Here is a 25,867-nt window from a genome sequence, read left to right as displayed (position 1 = left end):
GGGTTACTGAGAGCGCTATAAAAATGGCATTTTCGTAAAACAGAGAAACTGCCTGGCCCATTTCCCCTAACCACAATGACCACATCCCAGTGTCTTCTTTCTCGTTCAGAGAGGCACCTGTCGAATGTATGGGCATCTCTGATTTTACAGGTGATCTTTGAATCCCCATGAATTCTATCCAGGACAGGCAGCCCTGTTTAAAATCGTATACCGTTTAGTTGCTTTCTGTAGATGTGATCAAATCACTTGGAAAGCCACACTGAAACGTGCCCAGCTGCAAGCATTTTCACCAAAGCACACCTGTTACAGAAAACATTGCTAACATCCTCATTGATACGTACATGTTTATATTATTACTTCATAAACTAATATTAGTTGACACTAAGTTGTCCTGGGGGTAAGCAGCTTCAGGTTACCAAAAGAAATGTTTTCTATTTTGCAACCCCAACTTCAAGCTGCAAGATGTTCAATTTAAATAATCACGTTAAGTTATTCGCATTCACATAGCGCTAAAATGTCCAATGACGCAAACACGATTTTAATGTGAATATTGTGCTATGCATGACATGTTTTGCTGATGCGTTATTTTAGTTGCTCGTTATAACCAACAATGACAAGAGAGTGAACAAGTAAAACAAATGTTCTTAAATCAGCAGGTTGTCATAAAAGGCGCGGCTTTACCGTCACCTTTTTGCCTGGATCAAATACTGGGCTGGCTTGCAGCTGACCTAACATTATTCTTAGCCGACCTTATCATGCTGTGCGCTGTCTGAAACAAATAATGACGTTGGTTATATATTAAACATCAATGATATACCGCCCAGCAGTAGGAGTTTCAAATGAAGACTTTTCAGTATGAGTTTCAAATGAAGACTTTTTTTGTATTTTCAAACACGTTGCAATTGGTTTATGAGACGCCCCAATTGACAAGGTGTTTTGCTTTTACTGTATTCATCTGCTGTGCCTCGTGCTGAAATGCTGTGCACCTATGCACTCCATTGCGTTTCAGACGACCTGCCCACAAAAAATTTGCTCAAAAATGTCCCTAAAAATCAAAAGGTCACATTTCTTGTTGCAAGTAACATGCTGCAACTGCAGTAGAATGTGAATTCTTTTCATGGGGCAGTCCTTTTTGTATCTGTTGTAGGAGCTGTTGCCTTGATGTGAGGAATATTTAGTTTGAAGTGCTACCCTTCTCATGTTTAAATGCAAAGGGTACCTTGGAGACGCACTGACCTGGCTCATACTTGAGGTAGAGGATGGACACGATGTAATAGGCCACATCGAAGACGGGGAACATAGGCAGCTTGGAGAATGAGGCCACCAGGTCCCCCAAGCTGAGGGCGTCCAGCACGTCTTCCATCGCCGGGACGTACGCTCTGCCGTGCTTACTGCTCTGTGCAGTGTGTTGCCGAAGCAGACAGTGTCAGAAGGAGGGGCGGCCCGACAGGCAGTGAGAGGTCTTCTCACGGCCTGGCCCGCCCCTCTCCGCCTCTGTCCCCCCCTCCCACCCAGTAAGCCGGCCCATGGGCCGCTGCTAGCCCGCCCAATGGCCACCATGAGCCCGCCCCTCTTCCACTCTGGGCATGTTTCTCTGCAGGCCCAGTGCTACCCTGCCCCCTCGCCCTCCCACCTACTTGGAAACCGCCCCCGTCTTCTCGAAGCCCTCCCAAAACTCTGTGACAGGAAGGAAGACGAGGCCTTCATCTATCAAAATACTACTCCTAGCCCGCCCCTGGTCTATTCCCAGGGCTCACGGCGAGCCTTGCTCCCAGGAGCAATCCCCCCTCACAGGAGGCCATCCTTCACAAGGCCCAGGCACCCCTTCCATCCCACGGCCACCGCCGCTGCCAGGCCTTCTCCTCCTCCCAGGACGGCAGATTTCAAGCCTGGGGGCGGGCTCAGGGTACACCGGGGGCGGGAGGGAAGAAACAACAGCGGGCGTAACCTTACCCCCAGCCCGCCCTCAGACTGAGACACCCACAACCTGTCACTTTCCCGTCTAAATAAAGCTGCGTGCCCGCCTGCAGCGCCACTATTTATAGACTGCGTGTTGCTCCAGCCAGTCGGAGTCACCAGCGTTAAAGAAGAGTAGGTGGAGTTCCTCTCCACACCGCCCCTCGAGGGTGTGCGGGCGATGTCACGGCGCACCTGTCCAGTGCTCCACTTTTAAAGCAGTTCCTTAGGGACATTAACTTGCTGTACCATAGTGCTACTTTTTCTGACAATGTACACCAATGCATGCATGCTGGGGCTCCTCCATACACAACAAAAATACATTTGTTTTGACAGATCAAACGGTTAATGTTTTTAAAACAAGGCTAAAACGGACGAGAAAGGGGGCAGGACTGAAAGCTGTCTAGCATGTTGGGAATTTTACCATAAACCGATGGCATGCAGTTTGTTATATTGCTAAGCATGAGTGATCTATTGACACGCCGCAACTCGCTCTCATTTGGTGGGTGTCACCGGCCTGGAGACTTAAGTTAGGTCATTCGCCCAGGAAATTGTCTTCACACTCCAATAAGGTTTCATCTCCACTGATTTCAATGGCGTCCACTGGACAACCTTCCACAGAGACTCAACAGGTTAAGAGGTATACATTTGTGTAATACGCCAAGCGACACAGCGATTACTTACTCTCGGTTCCTCCTAGTCACACTCTCCCTTATCACAGTACTTCCTTGTTAGGCACCACCCTCCGTATCATATTCTCGCCTTATCCAAAGGTGTCTAAAATAGTTTGAAAGCACTTTTTCAAGAATTTTGGATATTCAAGGAAGCCCCGTTGCAGAAGTTATTAAAACTATGGTCCAGTCCTGTTTTCAAAGCGTAGCGAGAATGTATCTTTTTAGTTCCCCGGGGACATCGCCAGAAAAGCGCTTACTGAATTATGACATTAACGGTGCTAAAGCATCAGCATTCTCTTTGGCTACCAATGCTGGATCTAAGTGAATACTGCAAAAAAAAATTGAAGCCGAAAATACCAATTTGTTTTTACCCCGTTTTACCACATATATATGCAGAGGGAGACCCCCTACAGTACCCCAATACCCCTTCATCTTTTATATTTACTAACCCCCCCCCCATATATATGTGGTAAAATGGGGGTCTCGAATTTCGGTACTTATGGCTCGGACATTATTCCCTTCTCTGCTTTTGTACGATCCCCCAATGCTTGTATGATGCCCATCTCCTTAATAGTACGCCAAAACGAAGTTTAAAGTGGCCCAATCTCGTCTGGAGTATTTTCTGAAAAAACAAACCAGGGAGGAAGGAATACCAAGGTAGAAGCTGCCAAGAAAGGGTTTAGCAGCCTCGTTCACACTCTATGGGCCTCATTACAAGTCTGTCTGTCTGGAAACAACGTGCAGGTAACACAGATTACCGGCACGATTTCCGGACTGCCGAAGTACGAGTCGTGATGCCGGTAGCAACGTTGGCGCAAACAACGGATACTGAGCGACAGTTGCCAAAAGCACCGTCAACAAAAATAGCGGCAACCCCAGAGGGCATCCCGGAAACATTGGTGCAACATGCAGCAAGGCAGCATTACGACTGCTGCCCAGGCGGAAGCATCAGCACCAAAATGCCAGTGCCACCATGAAAACCGCGCTGGAAACAACAGCAGCACGAGGCAGGCGTTAGGCAGGCTCAGGTATGCATTAACAGCCCACAGTTGTTCCCAATCAGCCCAGCTGCACACCATGAGCCATGTGGCTATTGAAGAGGAGCACAACCACACCTCACAGACACAGCAACGCAACCATGCTGCCGTTTGCAGCTGTAGCCATGCCCCTTGAGGTGCTCCATGCCAGAGTGAATCTACACGCGCAGGACGCTGATAACTGGCAACAGACTGACAGGGAACGGCAAAGGAGAAGGTAACTGGCCATGTTGAGGAACAATGGCCAGCAGGCTGTGCCACGTAGACTACCACCAATACCCTGTACAAGGGCCACACCCTGAACCCTGATTGACAGCCAAATACATACTCTCTACCGCCACAACAGGGAGACCATCCTCACATTAGTGGACCTCGTCAATAATGACATCCACAGCACCATCGGAAACCACACAGCCACCCCCCCGGCCCGCTGAAGGTGTTGTCCACGCTGCATTTTCTGTCAACTGGGAAGACACAGTGGTTGAGCTACATGGGATATCACAGCCTGCGTTTTCTAAAGTGCTAGGTCAGGTCATGGATTCCCTCCTCACATTGCCCTGCCAACAATGCAGGCACGTGTCAATGCCACGAAGATCAGGCTCCATGACCTTGCCGGCATGCCCAATGTGATTGGGGCACTTGACTGCACATACGTAGAGCTAGTGGCAATGCATGCCACAGAAGAGGTCTACCGCAACAGGAATATGTTCCACTCCCTGAATGTGCAGTTGGTATGTGACGCAGATATGATCATCACACATTGCTGTGCAAGGCTTCCAGGATCGACACATGACTTCATGGTCCTGCACAACAGCACGTTGCCTGGCTACTTGTTGTGTCATGCCGGTCAGCGGACCCTGCTTCCACAGGACCAGCACAACACAGCCTGCAAGCATGCACACATACGTACAAGGACAACGAATGAGCAGACCATCGGCCTATTGAAGGCACGCTTCCATTGCCCGCACCACTCTGGAGGTGCCTTGATGTACTGTCCTGTCAAAGTAGGCAAAATTGTCTTGGCCTGTGTTATGTTACACAACATGTGCATCAGATACAACAGGACATGGACGTGCTCCCGGCAGTCGATGGACATAAGAGTGAAGAGGGAGCACCTGCACACAAGATCTGATATGATATGATGTGGCATTTATAAAGCACATGTACACAAGTGTTTCTAGGTGCGGAAAGGAGGGGGAAACAAAGGGAGGACAAAATATCGATCTTACTAGGCCTTGTGTCATTCAGATCGCACACGTGCGGGGAAGAGGGAAGGGGAGAAGTGCCAAGGAGTAGGGGAAGGAGGAAGTGCAGTCAACTCACAAGTGCAGCCAGCAAGTGGCTCATAAGTTCAGAGAGAAGGGACTGTAGGGTTGCAGATGCAGACCCTTAAGTGCTAGGGAGCCCGGAGGCAGTGCAAGGGCAACTGGACATGCAGGAGCGGGGCCCGAGTTCAGAGGGTGATCAGGTGACCAGTGCGTGGAACAGTCAGGTGCATCAGCTGGGGAGAGGAAGAGAGAAAGCAAAAGCAAAAAGGAAGGTCTTGAGTTGCCTCCAGAACCGGAGGTGGTTCTGCTCAAGTTTGAGAGAGGCAAGGAGGCTGTTCCAGAGGGAGCTCCCAGCTGAGGAGATAGATCTGCCCCCAACTCTCTGCTTGGAGTAGCATCTGACCCTCAGAGAGTTGGAGGGGGATGAGCGGAAAGCTTAAGAAGGAAGCTGTTTTGAAAGAGAAAGTTGGAAGTAGAGCGGTCCATGCCCCATAAACCCTTGTGGACGATGCATAGGGTCTTGAACTGGATCTTGCATCCACAGGAGCCAGTGAAGAGATTTCAGAGCTGGAGAGATACAATCCATTGGCTTGAGGCCAAGGATACGTCTTGCAGACATGTTCTGGATAAGTTCTAAAGGTTGAAGAGTAGAGACAAGAAGATTTAGAAAGAGGCTGTTGCGATTCTCCAGCCTAGAGAGGACCAGAGCTCTGGAGACAGTGAGCTTCTGGGGGAAAGTGAGAAAAGGAAGAATACCTCTGAGGCGGTACAGCTTATAGTTTGACTTCTTAGAGACATCAGAGATGTAAGGAGAGGATGGAGTTGAAGAGGACACCAAGGTTCGTAGCCTCACAGGAAGGAGTTGGAAGAGGGCCCAGAGTGGGCAACCAGTGAGAGAGAGGAAAGGCAGGAGAGGGTGTCCCAGTGAGGAGGATCTCGGTCTTACTGGCATTAAGGCAGAGATCATTGGCAGCACACCATTCCTGAATTGCAGCCAGACAGTCTGGTATGAGAGAAAGAGCAGAGGTGGCGGAGGGGAGCCTGAAGGAGAGCGGGATGTCATCCGCATAACACTGAACGTTAGAGAATACTGTAGCGATGCGGTTGGGTGCCAGAGGTGCCAAGTAGTTGGTGAATAGCCAGGGAGAAAGGTTAGACCCCTGGGGAACACCACAAGTAGAGAGAGAGATGGAAGAGAGGAAAGACCCCAGCTGGACCTGGGAGGGTCAGTCAGTGAGAAAGAAGGTCAACCAGGACAGGGCCTGACCAGTGATACGCGGGTTGTCACAGAGGCAATTGAGCAGGATGGCATGGTTGAACGTGTCAAAAGCAGATGATAGATCGAGGAGAATGAGGACAGAAGGAAGATTAGAGTCAAGATTAGAGAGCAAGTCTTCACGGGTGTTCAGGAGAGTAGTTTCCGTGTTTCTGGCAGTTCTGAAGCCAAATTGGTGGTCGTGGAGACAACCCACAGATTCAGTATGTTGATTAAGCTGGGAGATAACTAGTATTTCCAGGAGTTTGCCCAGGAGAGGAGTGATGGAGATAGGCGATAGTTAGCCGGAGAGGAAAGATCGGCAGAGGGCTTCTTAAGAATGGGGTGCACAAGGGAGTGCTAAAGGGGGAGGGGAAGGTTCCAGTGGCAAAGGAGTGATTGCAGAAATCGGCCAAGGCTGGCGCCACCGTGTCGATGTGGTCCTTGATGGTTCTGAACGAGCAGGGGAGAACCAATTTTACGAGACTTTCATAGATCAGACTTGTCTAGAAACATCATCAGGGGTGAACAGGGGAAAGGAAGGGAAAGGAGGAGGGGAAGCGGCCAAAGACAGGCCAGCGGTCGCAGAGGAGGAGGAAGAGGAGGTGGAGGAAGAGAGAGTGGACAGGATGTTCTGAGATTTAGTGGTGAAATGAGAAGCCAGGGCCTGGGAGGGAACAGTCTCTAGGGGTAGAGACTGCAGCAGGATTGTCCAGCTCCTTGCACATTGTGAAAAGTCTGGCCGAGTTGTTAGATATCACAGAGACGCAGGCTTGGATGTAGGCTCTCTTAGAGAGGACAGAGAGTCTATAATGCCTTTGGAGCAGTTGGCAGGCCAGTTTGTCAGAGGGTGCACCTGATGCCCTCCACTTCCTCTCAGCCACCCTAAACTTGCGTTTAAACGTGGCGAGGTCAGAATTGTACCAAGAGTTGCACTCGGAAGTAGGCTTCAAGTTGATCCTCATGACAGGGGCAAGGACGTGAAGAGTGTTAGAGATAGAGAGATGAAGGTTACAGAGGGCTGTGCCAGAGTGTGTCAGTCAAAGGTGTAGGAGGAGAGAAAGTAGCAGCGATAAGCCTCCCCTGACACACGCTTCATGGGTCCGATGACCGAGAAGGTAGGTGACCGTGCTGGAGGAAGTGGTCACTCTAAGAGAGAGGAATTAAGAGAGAGGAATGGTAAGAGGGTTAGAGAGATGGAGGTCTGAGGAGATCAGAACATCCAGGGTGTGCCCTGCAGAGTGAGTCGGGCCAGAGGGAAGAATAGAGAGAGCGCGAGAGAGAGAGAGAGTCGCACAGGTTGCGAAATAGCCCTGAAGAGGGGTTGGTGGCATCCAGGGTTTATAGTGATAATATCGAAAACCAAAATCTCGAAAACCAAAATCTCGAATACAAAAGGCCGAAAAATAAAATATCGAATTTTTTTTTCAATGTGTTTTTTTTTTAAATGGGGGGGTTCCCCCCCAACCCCCCTTTTTTTTCATTTTTTTTTTTATTTTACCCCTTTTTTTACTTACCTGACCCCAAAAACATATATAAATAAATAAATAAAAAATTCGATATTTTTTTTTTCGATATTTTTTTTTTCGGTCTTTTTGTATTCGATATTTTGGTTTCGAGATTTTGACTGACTACCGGCATCCAGATGGATGTTCAGGTCTCTGAGGAGAAGTTGAGAGGTAGAGGCAAGGAGGGAGGGGAAAGGTCAGCCCACTCAGAGAGGAGGAGGGTGACCTGGCCAGGAGGCCTGTAGATAGTGACCACAGTGAGAGAGCCTGCAGACCAGGCATTCAAAGGAGGAGTAGACCTGCATAATTGTAATTGGTTATTTATAACGCATTTAATACCCAGAGGTTTCTGTCACGTCTCCTACACCTAACACCCCCTCTGCAAGTGCCACACCCCCACCCTCGGCCTCTTGCCGTCCCACTCGCTCACATACACACCCGATTGCACGCACGTTCATGCGCCCATTCAGTCATCACACCCGGGGGCTTACTCATAGACCTGGCATTTACCTTCCCTCCCGCTCCTGGCAGTTACACTGGAGGCTACCACATCACCATGGTGCCCTGAATGGACCTCGGAGGATCCGTGCGTCACGCGTCACGTGACTCTCCATTGCAGCAATACTTTCGTATCACGTGATTACTGTCATCCCCATCACGTGATACGTCCTCACAACAACTCCGTATCACGTGACTTCTGCCATCCCCATCATGTGATACGCCTTCATTTGTGTGCTTCTTACTGCATGGTGTTTGTTATTAGAACAAACCAGTCCCTTCCACATGTATTCCCCTCATGGCTCCATTTCATCATAAATTATTTACTGGCTGATTCCTCTCACTATTAGTCCCTGTGAAAGCATCTGATTTTATAAGTAATTTGCCATCAATTTACCATGTCATTTGGGTGTTACTAATCCCTTCAACATCTGTATGGCTCAGTTACACCTGTCTCCGGCATAGTCTTTTCATTTAGTATGGCAAGAGAAGATAACAATTGGCATGTCAATTAACGAGCCTCGATCCTTTTCCCCAAAAATACATGGCTGTGCTCTAAGCTGGATGCTGTATGCGGACGACTTAATCTTGTTAGATACCACCCCAATCGGACTACAGCGTAAAATGAATGCAGTGGAACGTTATGTGGAAACCAATGGTCTGCACATCAATAACACAAAAAGTGATATTCTGACACTGCAAAACCTGCAAACGGGCCGCCATCAGAAAAACAACAAATTTAGATGGCATCTGGGGAAAGAAAAACTTACCACGGTGGAAAGCACTAGATATCTCGGCATGCAAATGAACACAAACATAAATGATAGCCCTTGGATGGAGATTGCGAAAATAAAATGCCGACACTTTGCCTCTCAAGCACTGATCCAAAACAAAAAATACGGGAAGTTCTCGCTTAAGCCAGTGATAACCTTTTACCAGCAGAAGGTTGTCCCGTCCCTCAGATATGGAGCTGAAAATGCTTTTGGATGCCCAGTTGAATTCTGGCCAACCCTAGAACACATCTTCTGGGTGAAAACTTTACATCTACCAAACACCATCCCAACAGCCTGCCTACGTTATGAGTTAGGCTTGATTTCTATTGAGGCACGGATCACGTGGAATGCCCTGGCCCTATTTAGGAAAACTCCACTGCCAGACGCTGCTCCACAATTTAAAATACTGAGCAAACCTGGAAATGCGAACCCAGACTGTCTGTTAGCTTTATGGTTTAAGAAATGTGAAGAGCTTCTGACCATGTATGAGACCAATACCAAAACGCTGCAGGACAATCCGCTGTTGGTAAAGAAAAAGATCTGGGAACTCGATTGGATCCAAATCAGCGAAGACCGAAGGACTTCCAAAACAATGAGGGACGCTCCTAGTGAAGCAAGAGCGTTCAATAAACTGCAAAATTATTTGGTCTTATTCCCAGACAACAGGAGGAGAGCCACATACATGAGATTCCGCTTAAACCTGATTAGAACTAAAGATCGAACAAAAAACTGGGCTGGAAAGGATAAGTCTAACATCGTATGTAGGTTTTGTAAAGCCTGTGACGAAACGCTTAAACACCTGGTCTTATTCTGCCCCTTCTTTAGATCTCTAAGAACTAAACATCTTGGCCAAATGTTAAATGAATATCCACTGAGGCCGAAGAATGGTGGCAGCAGATGTTCATGGGTTCAAACACAAAACTGACAAGGGTGTTAACCCTGTTTTTGCATGAGATTGAAAGGAGCCTTGAGATATCTGACACCGAAGCACAAGGACATTAGGGTAGTGTCTAACATGGCTTAGTCATCACACGAAGCAATTTAATCACTCCCTGACAAGGCTCCTTTGGCACTAAAGACACAAACCGTGTCAAAAGGACGGAACTTTATCTCATGCACATGTTTTGTCTTGTTTTGTTTTGTATTGGGTCTGGACTAACTCGAAATGTTTTAAAGGTTTGTATAAACCAATAAAATACACAAAAAAAAAGATAACAATTCCTGAATATATTGATCTGTACTCGGTAAACTGTAAAACGTAAAGTTTTCCCCAGTATATACCTTTCTGTGACTGTCTTTGCGCCTCAATAGAAGTTTGGATATTTGTGGATCGGCAAACTATGGGTTTGCCTGCCGGAGGCACTGTGCCTGACAGGTCTGACCCTGCCGGGCAAAGCAGTCACAGAAAGCAAAGCCGTCACGGAAACACCGGCACCGTTAACAACGGTCCTATGGGAATCTATGGGAATGGGGATTAACAGAATTACCGGCACCTGACTTCCTGGCCACCGGACTTGTAATAGCCCGGGAAGTCAGGCGTTGGTAAATCATTACAGGCCCGGCAGGTTGTAGCACCAGCAGAGTTACCTCCAGACCCGTAATGAGGCACGTTGTCTTTGGGGTCCCCCATTGGTAGTTGATAAATAGGGGGTAGAAAGTAGTGACTGACCATTGTTGTTATATACCTTACAGGGAGATTTGGAAACTGATGGATAGGGGTAAAATCCGCTCCATGACGCAACCTCAGAAGGGGTGGTTAACAGCGGGAACCCAACAGTAAGGACACTTCCTCCTTTTGGGTGTTATCTCGAGGCTCACAGCAGCCCAAGAAGGCATGAGCCTTGCCTGTTGGCCAATCTCAAATATTTTACAGGGTTTAGTGAAGTCGCATTTGTTATGAACGAATCCCTTCACTAAAGACATTGGGTAGAAAACAGTGCAGATGGAAGATACATCAGGTATCCTGAGACTTGAGCGACATTACAAAAATCACGATATTGGTGGCAAGCCGGCGAGTTGTGTTGGTTTTGCACCATAAAACCATCAGCGGAGCAGACCAACTGTGAGCCATAGGCCCAAATGCTGAGCAAGTATTGAAGGGCATCTTGGAGTGTAGTCTGGGAGAAATGGGGAACGCACCAAATATATGCATGCAGTCAAATACGGTTTCAGAGGAGAAACTGACTGCAGGCACCATTGATGGGCCTGCCAGGGTGCCATGTTGGATCCACCTAATCTAAAAATGGCAGGCTGCCTTTGAACCCTTGGCCTGCCACAGCACGATCGACAACTAACAGCACATGATGGCAGATAGAACTGAATTGGAAACATATGCAAGGGCAGTAGACTCAGCACACTTGCATTTGAATTCTGCTGATAGAATGTTTGCATTCTAATGGGTACTCACAGCATGCCAGCATTTAGCACAAGAGAAAACATACCAGTGGCATGCCGGATGCTAAGGACTGACATCTGGGGTTTAGCATCCACTGATATGAGGCACTGATGGTGGAGTGCAGTGCTCATTGACGTGTAAATTGGTAAGCTTATGTATAAACACGTATGTATAAGGCACGCTTCAGGCAGCATACGTGTCTAAAGGCAGGCAGGGGGAAGCAAGAGAGGATCATGGCTAGGGTGATGGGAAAGGAGGCAAGGGTGTGTAGATCCAACCTGAAGACATGTGGTGACCAGCAGATCGGGATGATCCAAAAAGGGATCAATTGAGGTTCAGAGAACCTAAAAAGAGTGAAGAAAAACAGATGAATAAGGCACGACTGTCACAGATCTGTTTGCCACACCCTCAACCCTGAACATTTAAGAATACAACAATAGCTGTCCTACTAGGCCTTGTGTCATTCGGATCGTGCAAGTGCAGTAACAAGAAATGCAAGGCGGAGGGGTACAGGGAGGAGGCAAGGGCTAATGCACGGGTGGGAGGAAAGTGCAGAGACGAGTGTCGGCATCCAGTGCAGGGGGGAGGGGGCCCTGGGGCTAGACAAGTGCCAAGGGGAGGCCAGGTGGGCAAGTGCCAGGGGATGCATGGAGTGCAGGGAGTGAGGACCACACGCTAAGTGTGAGGACGGGAGTGGACCAGGCTCGGTAGGGATTCACACCCAACCAGGCTAGTCATGGGAAGGGGGCCAGGGAGGGCAAGTGCATTTTGGGGGGGGGCTTGTCAGTGAGACTGGGGTGCTGGGGTAGACTGGGAAAAAGGTACTTGTGCCCTGTAGGATTCAGAAGGGATCACCCAGTCAGTCAATGCGGCAGAGGGGGGCATTAGAAGGGGAGGGGGAGATGGAAGGAAAAAGAGAAAAGGAGGGTCTTGAGAAGCTTCCAGGAATTAAGGTCATCTGGCTGAAGCCTGAGCGGGACAGGGAGGCCATTCCAGAGGGAGGCACCTGCCAAAGAGAGAGATCTACCCCCCACTCTCTGCTTGGAAAAGCTTCTGAGCTGCAGAGAGTTGGAGCTAGAGGAACGAAGGGCTCTAGCATAGAGGTATTTAGGGAGTGAGAGTTGGATGTAGTGGGGTCCCAGTTCCCAGAAAGATTTGTGGATGATGTACAGGGTTTTGAACTTGATGGGCTTGAGGCCAAGAACCAGTCTTGCAGTCCTATTCTGGATTAGTTGAAGGGGCAAAGGGAGGATAAAGGTAGATTGAGGAAGAGGCTGTTGCAGTAGTCCAGCTTAGCGAGGACCAGAGTACTGGAGACATTGGGCCTCATTACAACTCTGGCGGTAGCCGTGCCGTTAAAAACAGCACGGCTGCCGCCAGAGTTGCATTTTTTCCGCCACCCATGAATGGGCAAGAACCGGGTCATGCCGAGTTAGGCGGACCCGGTACTTGCCCATTTTCGGGTGCCGGAATCAAGGGCCTCCTCATCCCCATTCTGCCCCATAGGATGTGCCGGTGCATCCGACGTGCTCTGCTTGCGGGTGCCGATACATCCGCCAGGAAAAACCTGGTGGGTGAAACGGTTCCCGCGAGCAGTGCCCATAGTATGGCGGTCCGGGAAATACAGTACCGACATGCTTACCGGTACCGTACTTCCCAGACTGCCATGCTCGTAATGAGTACCATTGAGTTTCTGGGGGAAGGTGAGGAAAGGGAGAATTCCTCTGAGGAGGGTCAGCTGAAAGTGGGCCTTCTTCGCAAGGTCTGCGATGTGAGTAGAGAAGGAGAGAGAAGAGTCAAAGATGATGCCAAGGTTTTTAGCCTCAGAAGAGGGTGAGGGGAGGGGACCCATGGAGGGCAGTCAAAGAGTAGGAGGGAAGGAGGGAGCATGCGTCCCAATGACAAGGATCTCAGTCTTGCTGGTATTAAGGCAGATATCGTTAGCAGAGCATCAAGCTTGAATAGCAGTCACACAGTCGGGAATGAGAGAGGAAGAAGAGGAGGAAGTGGAGGGAAGCTTCAAGGAGAGCTGTGAGTAATCCACATAACACTGGAAGTGAGAAGAGAAGGTGGAGATTAGGTGGGCCAGAGGGGCAAGGTAGGTGTTGATGAGCCAGAGCAAGAGGATAGAGTCCTGAGGGACACCGCAGGTGGAGGGTGTGGTGGATGAGAGGAAAGGGCCCAGTTGAAACTGCGAAGGTTCGGTCAGATATGAAGGAAGTTAACCAGTCCAGTGCCACGCCTGTGATGCATGGGTATCAAGAGCTGATTTATCAGGGTGGCATGAATGACCATATCAAAGGCAGAGGAAAGATCGAGAAGGATGAGAACTGAGGCAGAGTTCCGGCAACAGGAATTGTGATGTCACAACCAAATTGTAATAAGTTATTACAGTCATATAGTGATGTTAATTTCTTATTACAGGAGAGTAGTTCTTTATATAGATATTGCAGACATACATATACAATCTCTGAGCAACGGCAATACATTAATCAGATTTGAGAATGTGACAGGTGAGTAGTGTTTAGCGTTTGCAGAAACCTATTGCAACAACTTCATAAGAATGGTCGAGACAACAGTGATTCAATTTAAAGGGTTTTGTTATTATCAGATTTACAGAATGATACATGTTTCAGAGTTGCCATCTTGAAATCATAACTGTTTATTAGGGTTTTCTCCTCACCTTTGATTCAGTCTTTACTAGTTGTACCATATTGTAGTTATGGTTTTCCATTTCTGAATGGTTCTATAACAGCCTTACTATATGTGTTCTATTACTGTTAGATCAGAGGGCGTCTATTGCCCAGGCATTTAAAAGGAAGGGTGGATGAAGAAATAGGAAATTCCTGTTTGAACCTGTTCGTATCCAGGACCAGAACCCCTGCTCCTAAGGGATCAGGTAAGCTTTTTGAAATATGTGTTTAGCCCCTTTCTCCCAACAGCCTATACCCACCATTGCCACTCATCGGCAACCACGGTGCTCACCAGTAACATCATGGACACTGTATCGTTGCAACCTCACCTGCGTCTCCATAGACCCCTTCAGCACTCCATCACCCACAAGTACATAAAAATGGATGCTCGCCAATGTCCGCTCAGCAATCAAATACACAGCGGATAGCGCCAAACTCATCACCACACATGACTTGGATGCCATCATGTGAGGAACCTGAGGGCGTCCTCACTTCTTTTTCCCCCAGTATCCTCTACTCGGGTGGCCAGGGAAAGGCCATTGCTTTTGGCTCCTGACCGGGGGGGTGGATATGCGAGGGATGATCACCTGGGTGGAACAGTCTTGGGAGTGGGCAGAGGACATGCTTAGGTGAGACATGTTATGACCCATTTCTCTTTCACAATGAACCCTCCATCCCCCAAGCCTTCATAGGCTTTTGTCAGCCCTTTCCCTGTGCTTCCCCTAAAACACAGGTTGGAGAAAACGCGAGGTACCACACAGGAAGAAAGAAAACAGTGACGACGGAGGACCTCGCAAGCAGCCGTAAGTCCGACCGGTGAGTGCAACTGTATTCGGGAACACCGGGCTGGCAGCCGGACTTAGAAACAAAGTGATGGTCATTGATTTAAACGGAAAAACGTATTCCTATTTGAATGAAAGCAGAAATAAGGCATTTTGAATATTGAATGAAATGAAAGCAAGTTAAAGCAGATATAAGGCATTTTGAATACAGAACTAAATGAAAGCAAGTTGTGAACACTCTTAAATCTTGAGAGTGAAAGATTGTGAATCTTATTGAAAGGATGTTTTTGAACTGTACTGAAACGTTGAACTGCATTAACTGGGAAACAAGTGCAAGCAAAGCCAAGAGTGCACCAAGAGTTGTATGCATAATATGAGAAATCCAGCATTGACCAAATCCAAGAGATTTCAATGAACTGCATTTTATAAGGAAACCAGGATTGGTAAGAGCCAAGGGAACTTAAGAAAGTGTAACAAGTGCATGGTGGCCTGCCAAGCCACGATACAGTGTCAGGAGAGTGTGACATGTGAATGAAGCAAGCATAACTTCTAAGGAGAAGCAGTGGTGTCAATGGAAAAACAGTCAAGAAGGGGTGCCGGTTGCATGACCTTTAATGGGTGGACCATGTGGTCCGACAACTGCGCTTACACCAGGTGCCCCCTGAATAGAAAAGCCACTGGACAACACCTATATAGAAGCCTGTGTTGTGCAATGACCATTTTGGTGATTTTGAAGTCAAGTGTTGTTTTGAAAGCTGGAAGATGTGAGCTCTTGGGGAAGGGAACCTCTGTGCTTTATAAACTACTTTGAACTTGGAGAAGGGAAAGTGATTACAAGCAAGAGCTAGAAGAGGCTCTAAACCTCATTTTGAACACTATTAATTTTGATGCTGACATCCCTACACATTGTATGCAGTTAGTTGTGAGGGCAAGTATAGGTTTTGGACACAGACATATGTTTTACTTTGGACTTCCTGAAGCGGACTATCCTTTAGTTAGGGAGGCCCCACCTTAGAATAGGGCAAGTTAGGCATCACTCCATCCTGCCTTTTTGAGTTAATAAAACTTTGTTAAACAAACTTGAACCTGTTGTATGTGTCTGACTCATGATGCCTTCACAATCTCCAAAATCAGGACCTGGATGACATCCACTTCCACCCACATCCTAGACGTCTTTATCCCCAATGGCTACAGCAGTCTACAAATAGACCATTCAAACAAGGTGGGAGGAGCACTCATTCCTATTCACAAGGCATCATGGACATGCATCCAACTAAACATTGCAACCATCACTGCCATTTCGACTTTCATACCTTGTTTCTACCAGCACCAAGTGCACCTCCCTTGCATAGTCTTCTCCTGTCAGACCCCTGCAGCAGCTCCATACGGGCTATGTGAATAGGGCTGCACTTGAAGGAACAATGCAAACCCAACCCTGTTCACATTTGGAGAGGCAGTAAAACCGACTGCTAGTTAATTCAGCTCATGACACTTCATTCAGACCTTTCCCCCAACCACAGGCCTCTAATGTATTGCAGAGCAATGGATAAACCTTAAAGAGAAAGATAGCAGGTGGGCACCTTTTACATGACTATCCGCTGCCCTGGGTACTTAAGAGAAGTGGGTTGGCCCAAGGGAAACTCCATATACTTCCTGCAGAGCCAGAACCATCGCATGAGTGGAGACACCAACCCCCATGTCCATCTCATCCACCACTACAGCCTTGCTAAAAGCTGTAGTTCAAAATGTACTCTTTTTACATCACCGAGTATTTAGAAATCCAAATAAAGCTACATAGCCAATAAGTGTGGTCCAGATTGGTTGGTGTTAATAATTGGAACAGCCCATGAATTATCAAGTAAAATTAACAAAGTTCTTGGGTAATTAGATGAAGATATTAAAACGGGTCAATTTTGAAATGAATAAGCGCAACTAGAGAAAACAGCATGAAATTCAATATTTAAACAACTCACAACTAATGAGAGTATCTGGAAATAACAAAAAAGAGGTTCATTCCAACATGTGACAACTGCTTCTTATAAACAAGATGCCCATGACTTTGAGAAACAACTGAAAGCAAAAGGCAGTCAACCGCTAAATAAGCAGAAATGGACGATGAGGTTCTCAGGCACATCTTATAACTTGAGTGACTAGAGCAACAGTCCAGGTGATGAGATACACTTTGATGTGTGCCCTTCATCTAGCAGTAGACCTGGTGAAAATAGAAAATATATGAGTGTGTGTATTGTGACATGGCCAGGGAAAAAGGGATCTTCAGGTGAGGTCAGTAGAAGTGGAGGTGGACCAAGAGACCAGGTGGAGGAAGTGCAGTCGTGCGGCGTGTTAAGAAGATTATGGCAGGGACTATTACAGGTGAAATGCTGTTAGTGAGAGGGAGTGGCACCATATATTGAGAGTGAGGCGGTGAGTCAGTAAGAGTTTTGTGGGTTGAGTGACAGCGAGAGATAGAGAGAGCCAGTAGGAGAGAGGGGAGAAGACAGGTGGGAGAGGTTAGGGATAGAAGAGAGGAGGGTGAAGAGAGCAGAGAGAAGACCAGAGAAGAATGAGGAGAGAAAAGAGAGGGAGGAGAGGGGTGAAAGAGGGAAGAGAGAAGAAAGGAGAGTAGAGGAGAGAAGGAAGGAGAGAGGAGAGTGTGAACATCGGAGGGACAGATGAGGAGAGCGGGTGGACACTGGAAAAGGAGGAACAGAAAAAGGGAGCGAGAAGGCTAAGAGCAGAGCAAAGTGTAGGATAGGAATAGGAATATCGGGAAAAGGAAAGAGTGCCTCAATAAAGAGATAGGAGCCGGGTATCCTTTAACACACAATATTGAAAACCAGCATCCCACAATTGGCCTATGGGAGTATTAAGATAGGGAAACCCTTAGAAGAACCACGCAGGGAGCCAAATAGATAAGGATTTGGCCTTTAGACCTTCAAAATAATTAGATCTTAGAGAGTAGATGTTAGCCCATCTGAATTTTTGAAAGCTGCTAGAAATCTAGCCCTTCAGCACACTAGAATAGAGACCTATCCTCAACCCTCAGATAGGAAACAGACTACAACAGGCTGCCTCAACCCTGCCACTGGTACACGACCTGACACCTTTTCAATTAATGATGCATCAAAATGAACATAATGAACAAAGTACTCTTTAAGGAACAACACAACAACCCCAAAAAAGAAAAGAACATCGTTCCTAAGCCAGCATATTTTCCTTCCATAGCAACCATGGCCACCTTCAGAGAACGCAGTCAGAGAACACAGGATTAGCATGTGGAACAAAGATATGACCAGAAACGAATGTACAAGGCAACGCATATATTTATATATGCAGATATATATATATATATATGCAGATATATATATATATACATATATATATATATATATATATATATATATATATATATATATATGTTAAACAGAAGGGTAAAGGTTGGTGCTGGGGAGGAGAAAGCTCTCCCACAATCACCTACCAAAAAATGCCCAAGCACACAAGACTTCAAATTGTGTTCAAAATTTCATTTTATTTATCCAAAAAGAGTGAACGGGGCCAACAAGCCAGTCGAGGAAGAGGACGAAGAGGAAGAGCAGGAAAAGTACAACCAGGCGAGGTAGTCGTGCCAAATGGGGACGATCAAACTGGAAGGGCAACAAGATCTGGGACCAAACCACGGGGGAGACCAAGGGGCAAGAAAATGAACAGTTGAAAATGTATAACATTTCGACAAGGACCCTTTCTCAAATTGAAGAATCAGTCCTGCTACTAGGTCTGTCATACAGCCCCACCCACGCTTATGACTATACATCTGCCAGGATAGATCTTTTCAAATTTACACGCAAACTGAAATTGACCAAATTTTCTGCCACACAAGTTGGGGATACCAGACATAAAAAGGATCAAGATAAAGAAACTGCATCAATTTTGTCAGAGAGAGATTTGGGTACCCTGCTATGTTTAGATGAACTACAAGTGAATACTGATATATGCACTAGATATACAGATACTGTAGACAATGATACATTGGCCAACAGTTTGGAATCAACGCTAATGTGAGCTGTTTCAGCAACTTTAGACCCAAATCGGTCTTTTGTCCGAACATTAAATGTAGTCCAATTGATATCTTTGAAAAACTGGTAATTAAGGATTTGAAAGAATTGTCAACCCTCAATTCTGATGCTATGAAATTTAAGAATCTGAAAACATCACAAGTCAGCGCCTTGGAAACACTGCGTAAAGACCATAATATTGTTATTCGACCATCGGATAAAGAGGGTAGCATAGTTATCATGGACAGTATCAACTATAACAAGGAAGCCATCAGACAACTGAGCAATACATCATGCTATGAAAAAGTTGACAGATCTATCCTTAATACCACTAATCAGGAATTCCACACTCTGTTACATATTTGGAAAGAGCAGGATTTAATAAATGAGGATGAATATTTCTATTTGAAGAACGTCCATCCCACTACTCCTCTCATTTATTTTAATCCCAAAATTTACAAGAGTCTTATAGATCCCCCTGGATGTCCTATTGTATCCTCGATAGGCATCCTTTTGGAGAACACCTCGAGATTTTTAGACCATTTTCTCCAACCTTTTGTATAGAGTTTGAACTCATATATTCGAGACACTTCTGACTTGCTAACAAAGCTTAATGATGTTAATTGGGAATCTAATTTTCTTTTGGTTTCCCTAGATGTAGTCTCTCTTTACACTTCGATACATCATCAGTATGGGTTAAATGCATGTAAGCACTTTTTAGCGAGTAGATCTGTGAGCTATCGCCAACACAATCTCATGCTATTAGACATGTTGAGATTCTGCTTGGAACACAATTACTTCCTGTATGATAATGCTATCTATAGACAAATACAAGGCACGACCATGGGGTCATGCATGGCACCAACCTATGCAAATCTGTATATGGGATGGTGGGAAACGACAGTGGCATGGAGTGAGGAGATGGAAGAATTCACCAAACACATAGTGATGTGGCATCGTTTCATTGATGATTTGTTTCTAATATGGGACGGTACTGAAAATGAATTAGAAAAATACATCTCTATTTTGAATTGCAACCCATATAATCTGGAATTGACTCGTACTGTCAGCAGAAAAGAATTGGTCTTCTTAGATGTGTTGTTTAAAATAGAAGAAAACATGATAAAATCTACACTCTATAGAAAGGAAACTAGTTCCAACTCTACCCTCCATGCCAACAGTCATCATCCCACATCACTCAAAAAATCCATACCATATGGAGAATTCTTGAGAGCCAAACGTGTCTGTAGTCAGGAGAAAGATTTCCAGGAAGAAGCCAAAAATATCGGCAGAAGGTTCGTAAGCAGAGGATACTCTAAAAATACAGTGACAGAATGCTTTGAAAAAGCAGACAAACTTTCTAGAAGTATTCTGTTTAAACCCAAAATTAAACCTAAAGATGAGAAAATCAGGTTCATAACAGGCTTCAAAGAGCAAGCCCAACAAATAAGAGTCATAATGCAAAAACATTGGAACATTCTGACCACCGATAGAGATCTGTGTAGAGTCTTAGAGATAAGACCGAGTGTTACTTTCCGCAGAGCCCCCACACTAAAAAACATCTTGGCGCCAAGTATGGTAGTGACTAAGAATGAATCGTCAAGTTGGCTCTTAGGAGAGAACAAAATGGGTTTCAGAAAATGTTGGAAATGTAAAATGTGTAATTTTGTATCTAAGAGACCATTTATTGGTGTTGATGGCAAACAATGGAAACACAAACATAGAATAACATGTCAAACGAAGTTCGTTGTGTATGCCATTACCTGTAGTTGTGGCCTGAATTATATAGGATCCACAATAGGCCCGCTCAAACTGCGCATCTTGCAACATTATAGTGCTATAAAAAATGGAGATCAAACCTATCCACTGACAACACATTTTGCTGAACAACACAGCAATAATGTAAAAGAAATGAGTTTCCAGGGACTAGCCCATATGCCACAACATAAAAGACTTGGCAATAGAGAACTCAAGTTACGTCAACTAGAAGCCAAGCTCATATGCAAATATGATACTCTGAAACCCAATGGTCTAAATATAGACTCAGAGATGTATGTGTTCCTATATGAATGAGGAATTAAACATTGATATCCAGGTGTTAATCTATATTAACCAATACACCTTGATATGTCCATTCATTCTGCATATATGATTATCACAAGTTTACAAACTATTGTCTATAGTTATGATACCGTTCTAGGTAGACCCTCCCTCTTATTGGCTGTATGTATCATATGAATCAACACACTTCAATGTTCATTTAAATTTATGGATATCTGGATGTTTTACAGCCATACTTTTGCACTGAATAGGAACTCAGGTCTCAGCTTTTGTCTTATATTGTACTTTAATGCATTAGTCACTTTGTTCGATATGGTGACTTTTCACCAATCGTGATATGGTTTTAATTTGTCATTGAGAATCAGACTGTCTATACCACATATGCTCGCCCCGTGTAGTGAACACCATTGCTGTTTTTATATGGGCATACACTGGTATTGCCATGTTGCATTTATAGTGTGCACATATAGGGGGCCTTCACTTGAAGGCTTATTTTACTATACGGAAACGGGCATTGTGGTTTCAGGGCAGTAACAGTACACATTCGTTTCAGGGCATTTTATGCCACTAGCGGGAAGAGAGCAGCACCGTGGAGACATTTTTTCTATCACGGTGCAGCATTAAATGAAATAGGCGCACTAGCGCTTTTACTTCTGGTCACTTCTTTTAACATTGTAAAGCAAGTGAAGGTGAAGGGCTGTTATGGCTTATCGTCAGCTGGCATACACCCAGCATAGTAATGGGGAATTAGGCAACTCACAAATGTGGGCAACTATGTATTTACACACTGAACAATGGTGGATATGTTGCAATCAGAACCATAGAGTTCTAAACAATTAACTGTTAAGGTTTTTTTCTCATGTTATGTAACTGTCAACTTTTTTGTACGTTATGTAAGCTGCACAGCTGTGCAGACCCAATCACCTTCAGTGCAAGGGTATAAAAACACAAGGAAACAAACGTTTGGAATCATACTTGCCTGAGGAAGCTCGCGAGTCGAGCGGAACGCGTGGCGTTTACCACCCGCTGTGGGTGAGTGCTGCATGACACCTGGTCTGCTTAGGTATTGTTATGTATGCTTTTTATACTATGTTAACTCTTTTTTGGATAAATAAAATGAAATTTTGAACACAATTTGAAGTCTTGTGTGCTTGGGCATTTTTTGGTAGGTGTTTGTGGGAGAGCTTTCTCCTCCCCAGCACCTTTACCCTTCTGTTTAACATATATTGAGTGTAGCCTGCTCTAGCCCGGTAGCACCAGCTCAGTAATGAGGCAGAGCGCAATTTGTTGGCTAATCATCTGCTTTACTAACAATATATATATATATATAAAATTATTCTCTCATAATACGCTTAATACCACCGAGTGGTTTCAACATAAAACATGCCAACATAACCCAGTCCATTAGATTTGTCCAAAGAATAAAACCAATGACCTCACTTCTCAACCACTTAAATCAGCATACGCTCACCAACTCACAGACACAAAATAAGGGTAAAACAATTAGCTCGGCCCACCACAACATAGCCCAATCTCTACACCTCTGCGACCGACTGCTTAACCCCACATACACATCGCAGGGGGTCCTGCGCCTCAGATTTCTCATCTGGAAACATAGACCTCGTGGGAAACACCACAAACCACCTAGAGAACTCTCCCACAGAGATGCCAGTTCCTCCTGGCTCTACCGGCAGCAATAGTTGAGCAACATGCCTTGATTGTTCTTGCTAATCCCTAAACACCCCCCCCCTTCTTCTCTTTCAAATCTACGGGAGTGCCTGAAGAGCACGAAAATGGAACGGTTGCAGTACAAATCCCAAAAACATAACATAAAGTAATGTAACGCAAGTTACCATTGTGGGGTTTAGTTTTGTTTATTTACTTGTACAGCGCACCTAACCCAAGGGTATCTGGGCGCTTTTGCCTGAGTACATACATTTTTCATATTACAATATAGGTATTAAATAATTACAATATACAGCAAATTACAAAATTACAATATAAGATATCACAGACTTGCAGACTTACAAAAAAGCCAGGATTCTTGGTACGCAATATTGTGACAGATAGTGTCAGTGAAGGAACACTACAGAAATGTACGCTGTGCGATATGCGTGAGAACGAGACCTTGGAAACCATATGTTTAAGATGGACGCTCGGCGAAGAGCCAAGCTTTTACTTTGGCTCTAAAGATCCAGAAGGAGGGTTCCGCTCTAATGGCTGGGGGTAGTGAATTCCATCATTTGGCTGCTAATACCAGGAAACAGGAACCTTTTGCGGTCTTTAGTTTGTACTTCGATATGATAAGGTGGTTGAGATAGAGGGATCTGGTGGGTCTGTCTGAAGGATTCTTTAAGAATTTGTCTGTGAGGTATTTTTGAGATGTGTTTGAGAGGCATTTGTGCATGATGACTAGCAAACGTAAGGTGATTCTGTCATGCACGGGTAGCCAACGTGCATCCCGTCTGAAGGCTGAGATATGATTATGGCATGGGATATTCAATGCTGATCTTAGGGCATTGTTCTGAAGTACTTGTAGTCTATTTAAATTCTGTGCCGAGGAGCCAAGGAATAGGGTGTTGCAATAATCCAGCTTAGAGAGGATCAATGCTCGAGCTAGCATAATGCGCCTGTTTGTTGTTAAATATGGTTTACATGCATTTATCATTTTGTTCGTGTAAGCTGTAGTTGAGGCTATGGCATTCACTTGTTTTTCGAGGGATAGAGTGTAATCTAAGTGAACCCCTAGCATTTTAACCTTGCTAGCAACTTTAATGGTGTTCCCATCAACGTTGACGGTCTTGTAGCGTTTGTCCAGATTGTTTAGATGAGCTTGTGAACCGATGATAAGAAGTTCAGTTTTATCGTCGTTTAAACAAAGGCTGTGGGCAGCCACCCAGGCTTGAATCTCCAGGTAGATATCATTAATCATTTTTGAGTCTTTATCATAGCAACCAGAGAGCGCGATGAGGACCTGGGTGTCATCAGCATAATTTGTGTAGGCGACACCCAGTTTGTCAAGATGATCAAAGAGGAGCTTAGTAAAAATGTGATATAGAGTTGGTGATCCACATGATCCCTGCGGGACTTCACAGTGGATTGATACTCGGAGAGCGGAAGCTGAGGGGGAGAACACCCTAGTTGTTCTGTTAGAGAGGAATGATTGGATCCAGCTGGCGGCATTCGGTGAGAAGGCAGAAGCTGAGGTTAGATGATTGGTCAGGATCTGCTGGTTGACAAGATCAAATGCTGCTGACAGGTCTAATAGTAAGAGGATGGCCAGCTTGCCCTTGTCTTTGGTTTCATCCATCTGGATTTTAAGGTCTAGGAGGGCAGTTTCGGTGCTGTGTCTTGGCCTGAAACTGGACCGACGGAGGTCTAGTAGGTCATTATCTTCCAAGTGTTTTTGTATTTGGAGATAGGCAGCTTGATCTATTATTTTTAAGAGAAATGGTACAGTTGTTATGTGTCACATCCCGGTTAAATTGGAGACTACCATGGCGTTTGTCTGAGCGCTACCCGACACGCAGAACCCTTTGAGACTACAATTCCCACAACTCCCGCTACTTGTAGTCACGTGACACGTGCACTACGTTGTGGTGTTTCCTTCATTGTGGACCGTATTTAAATGCCAGCTGTTCGGAGATCGGGTGCTCCTAAACTGTTGTTAGTTACGAGCTTCTGTTCCCGGACTCCTGTTTAAATCCTTGACTACCCGGCGCTCGAATCAAGTTGTTGTCTCTACCTTGTCCTTGTCTGCCTCCCGACGCCTGCCTCCCTCGATTGTCCCCCTTGGATTATATGAACCCGGCTTACTCATTATTGACCTCCCATTTCTGAATCCTTAAGTTTTGGTGACCTGATAACCCGAACATTTCCGTAAGGGAACTAGCGTGAGGTGAACGCCCGCTTCCCTGGTCATTTCATTTCTTTTCCTCGTCCGCTCCTGTTACTTTGAACACTTTTTGGGACGCTCTGCTGTTTAAACTCTGGATTGCTTTGAACACTTTTTGGGACGCTCTGCTGCTTTAACTCTGGATTGCTTTGAACACTTTTTGGGACGCTCTGCTGCTTTAACTCTGGATTGCCTTGAACACCTTTTGGAAGCTTTGCTGCTTTCACCGTGGTGTTCCTAGGATACTGGCACACCTTCCCTTCACCAGACATCCTCCTTGTCTCTGCATTTCGATACTAGTAGGTTACTGGTATTTTATTTCTACGGAGCAGGTAAGAGTGGGTAATTGTGGGCGGTGTTGGCTGTTTGTTTTCCGGCACTACTTGGCTGCATTTCCTGAACAATTGTTTTGTTCTTTGTCCCTCTAGCTCTGACGATTCTGCTCCGGCCTTTTCACTCAAGCCCCCGGCCTGCCAGGTGTATTGCTCCCTGTAGGCTGAGCTCTTGGGAGGGAAGTCTTTGGCACATCACCATAAAGATTTCATATTCCTTGAGTGAAGGTAACTTCCCCAAAAGAGTGGGGAGGTATTATCTGCAACGACCAGAATACAATCCCTGAGTTGTGACATTATGGGTCTGTAATTAGTCGGTACTTTAGGGTGTAAATTGGGTTTTTTGAGAAGTGGCATGACCCACGCCTCTTTTAGATTATTGGGGGCAGTACAGCTTTTGAAAGAGGAATTAATTAAGGCTGTTATGAACTGTGCTAGTTCTCTTGCTCCATCCTTGATGACCGGGGCTGGGCAAATATCACCTTGGCAGTTAGAGGGTTTGAGACCCCTGATAATTTGTTCTACTTCTTTGGTAGTGACTGGCGAGAAGTGGAATGGGATGCATGCAGGACCTGTGAGAGGAACCGATAGTTTGTGGGTGTTGGCATTCAAAGCTAGGCTATTTTTATTAGTTTCAATTTTAGCTTGTAGTGAGGCTATTTTGTCTGACAAAGCCTTCTGGATGTTG

General features: G+C 45.7%; 1 protein-coding gene across 1 annotated transcript in view; it reads right to left on the bottom strand.

Annotated features, from left to right (window-relative positions):
• The window catches only part of TMEM38A (transmembrane protein 38A), a 118,774-nt gene extending 117,320 nt beyond the window's left edge, over positions 1–1,454 (bottom strand). Inside the window, exon 1 of the mRNA XM_069649202.1 lies at positions 1,237–1,454. Within this exon, the coding sequence (XP_069505303.1) occupies positions 1,237–1,363 (127 nt within the window). The 5' untranslated portion in view covers positions 1,364–1,454. The remainder of the gene's footprint in view (positions 1–1,236) is intronic.
• Positions 1,455–25,867: the final 24,413 nt, after the last annotated feature.

The sequence above is a fragment of the Ambystoma mexicanum genome, chromosome 1p, assembly GCF_040938575.1.
Source record: "Ambystoma mexicanum isolate Mex_15411 chromosome 1p, UKY_AmexF1_1, whole genome shotgun sequence".
Lineage (NCBI taxonomy): Eukaryota > Metazoa > Chordata > Amphibia > Caudata > Ambystomatidae > Ambystoma > Ambystoma mexicanum.
This window is presented reverse-complemented; position numbering and strand designations above follow the sequence as displayed.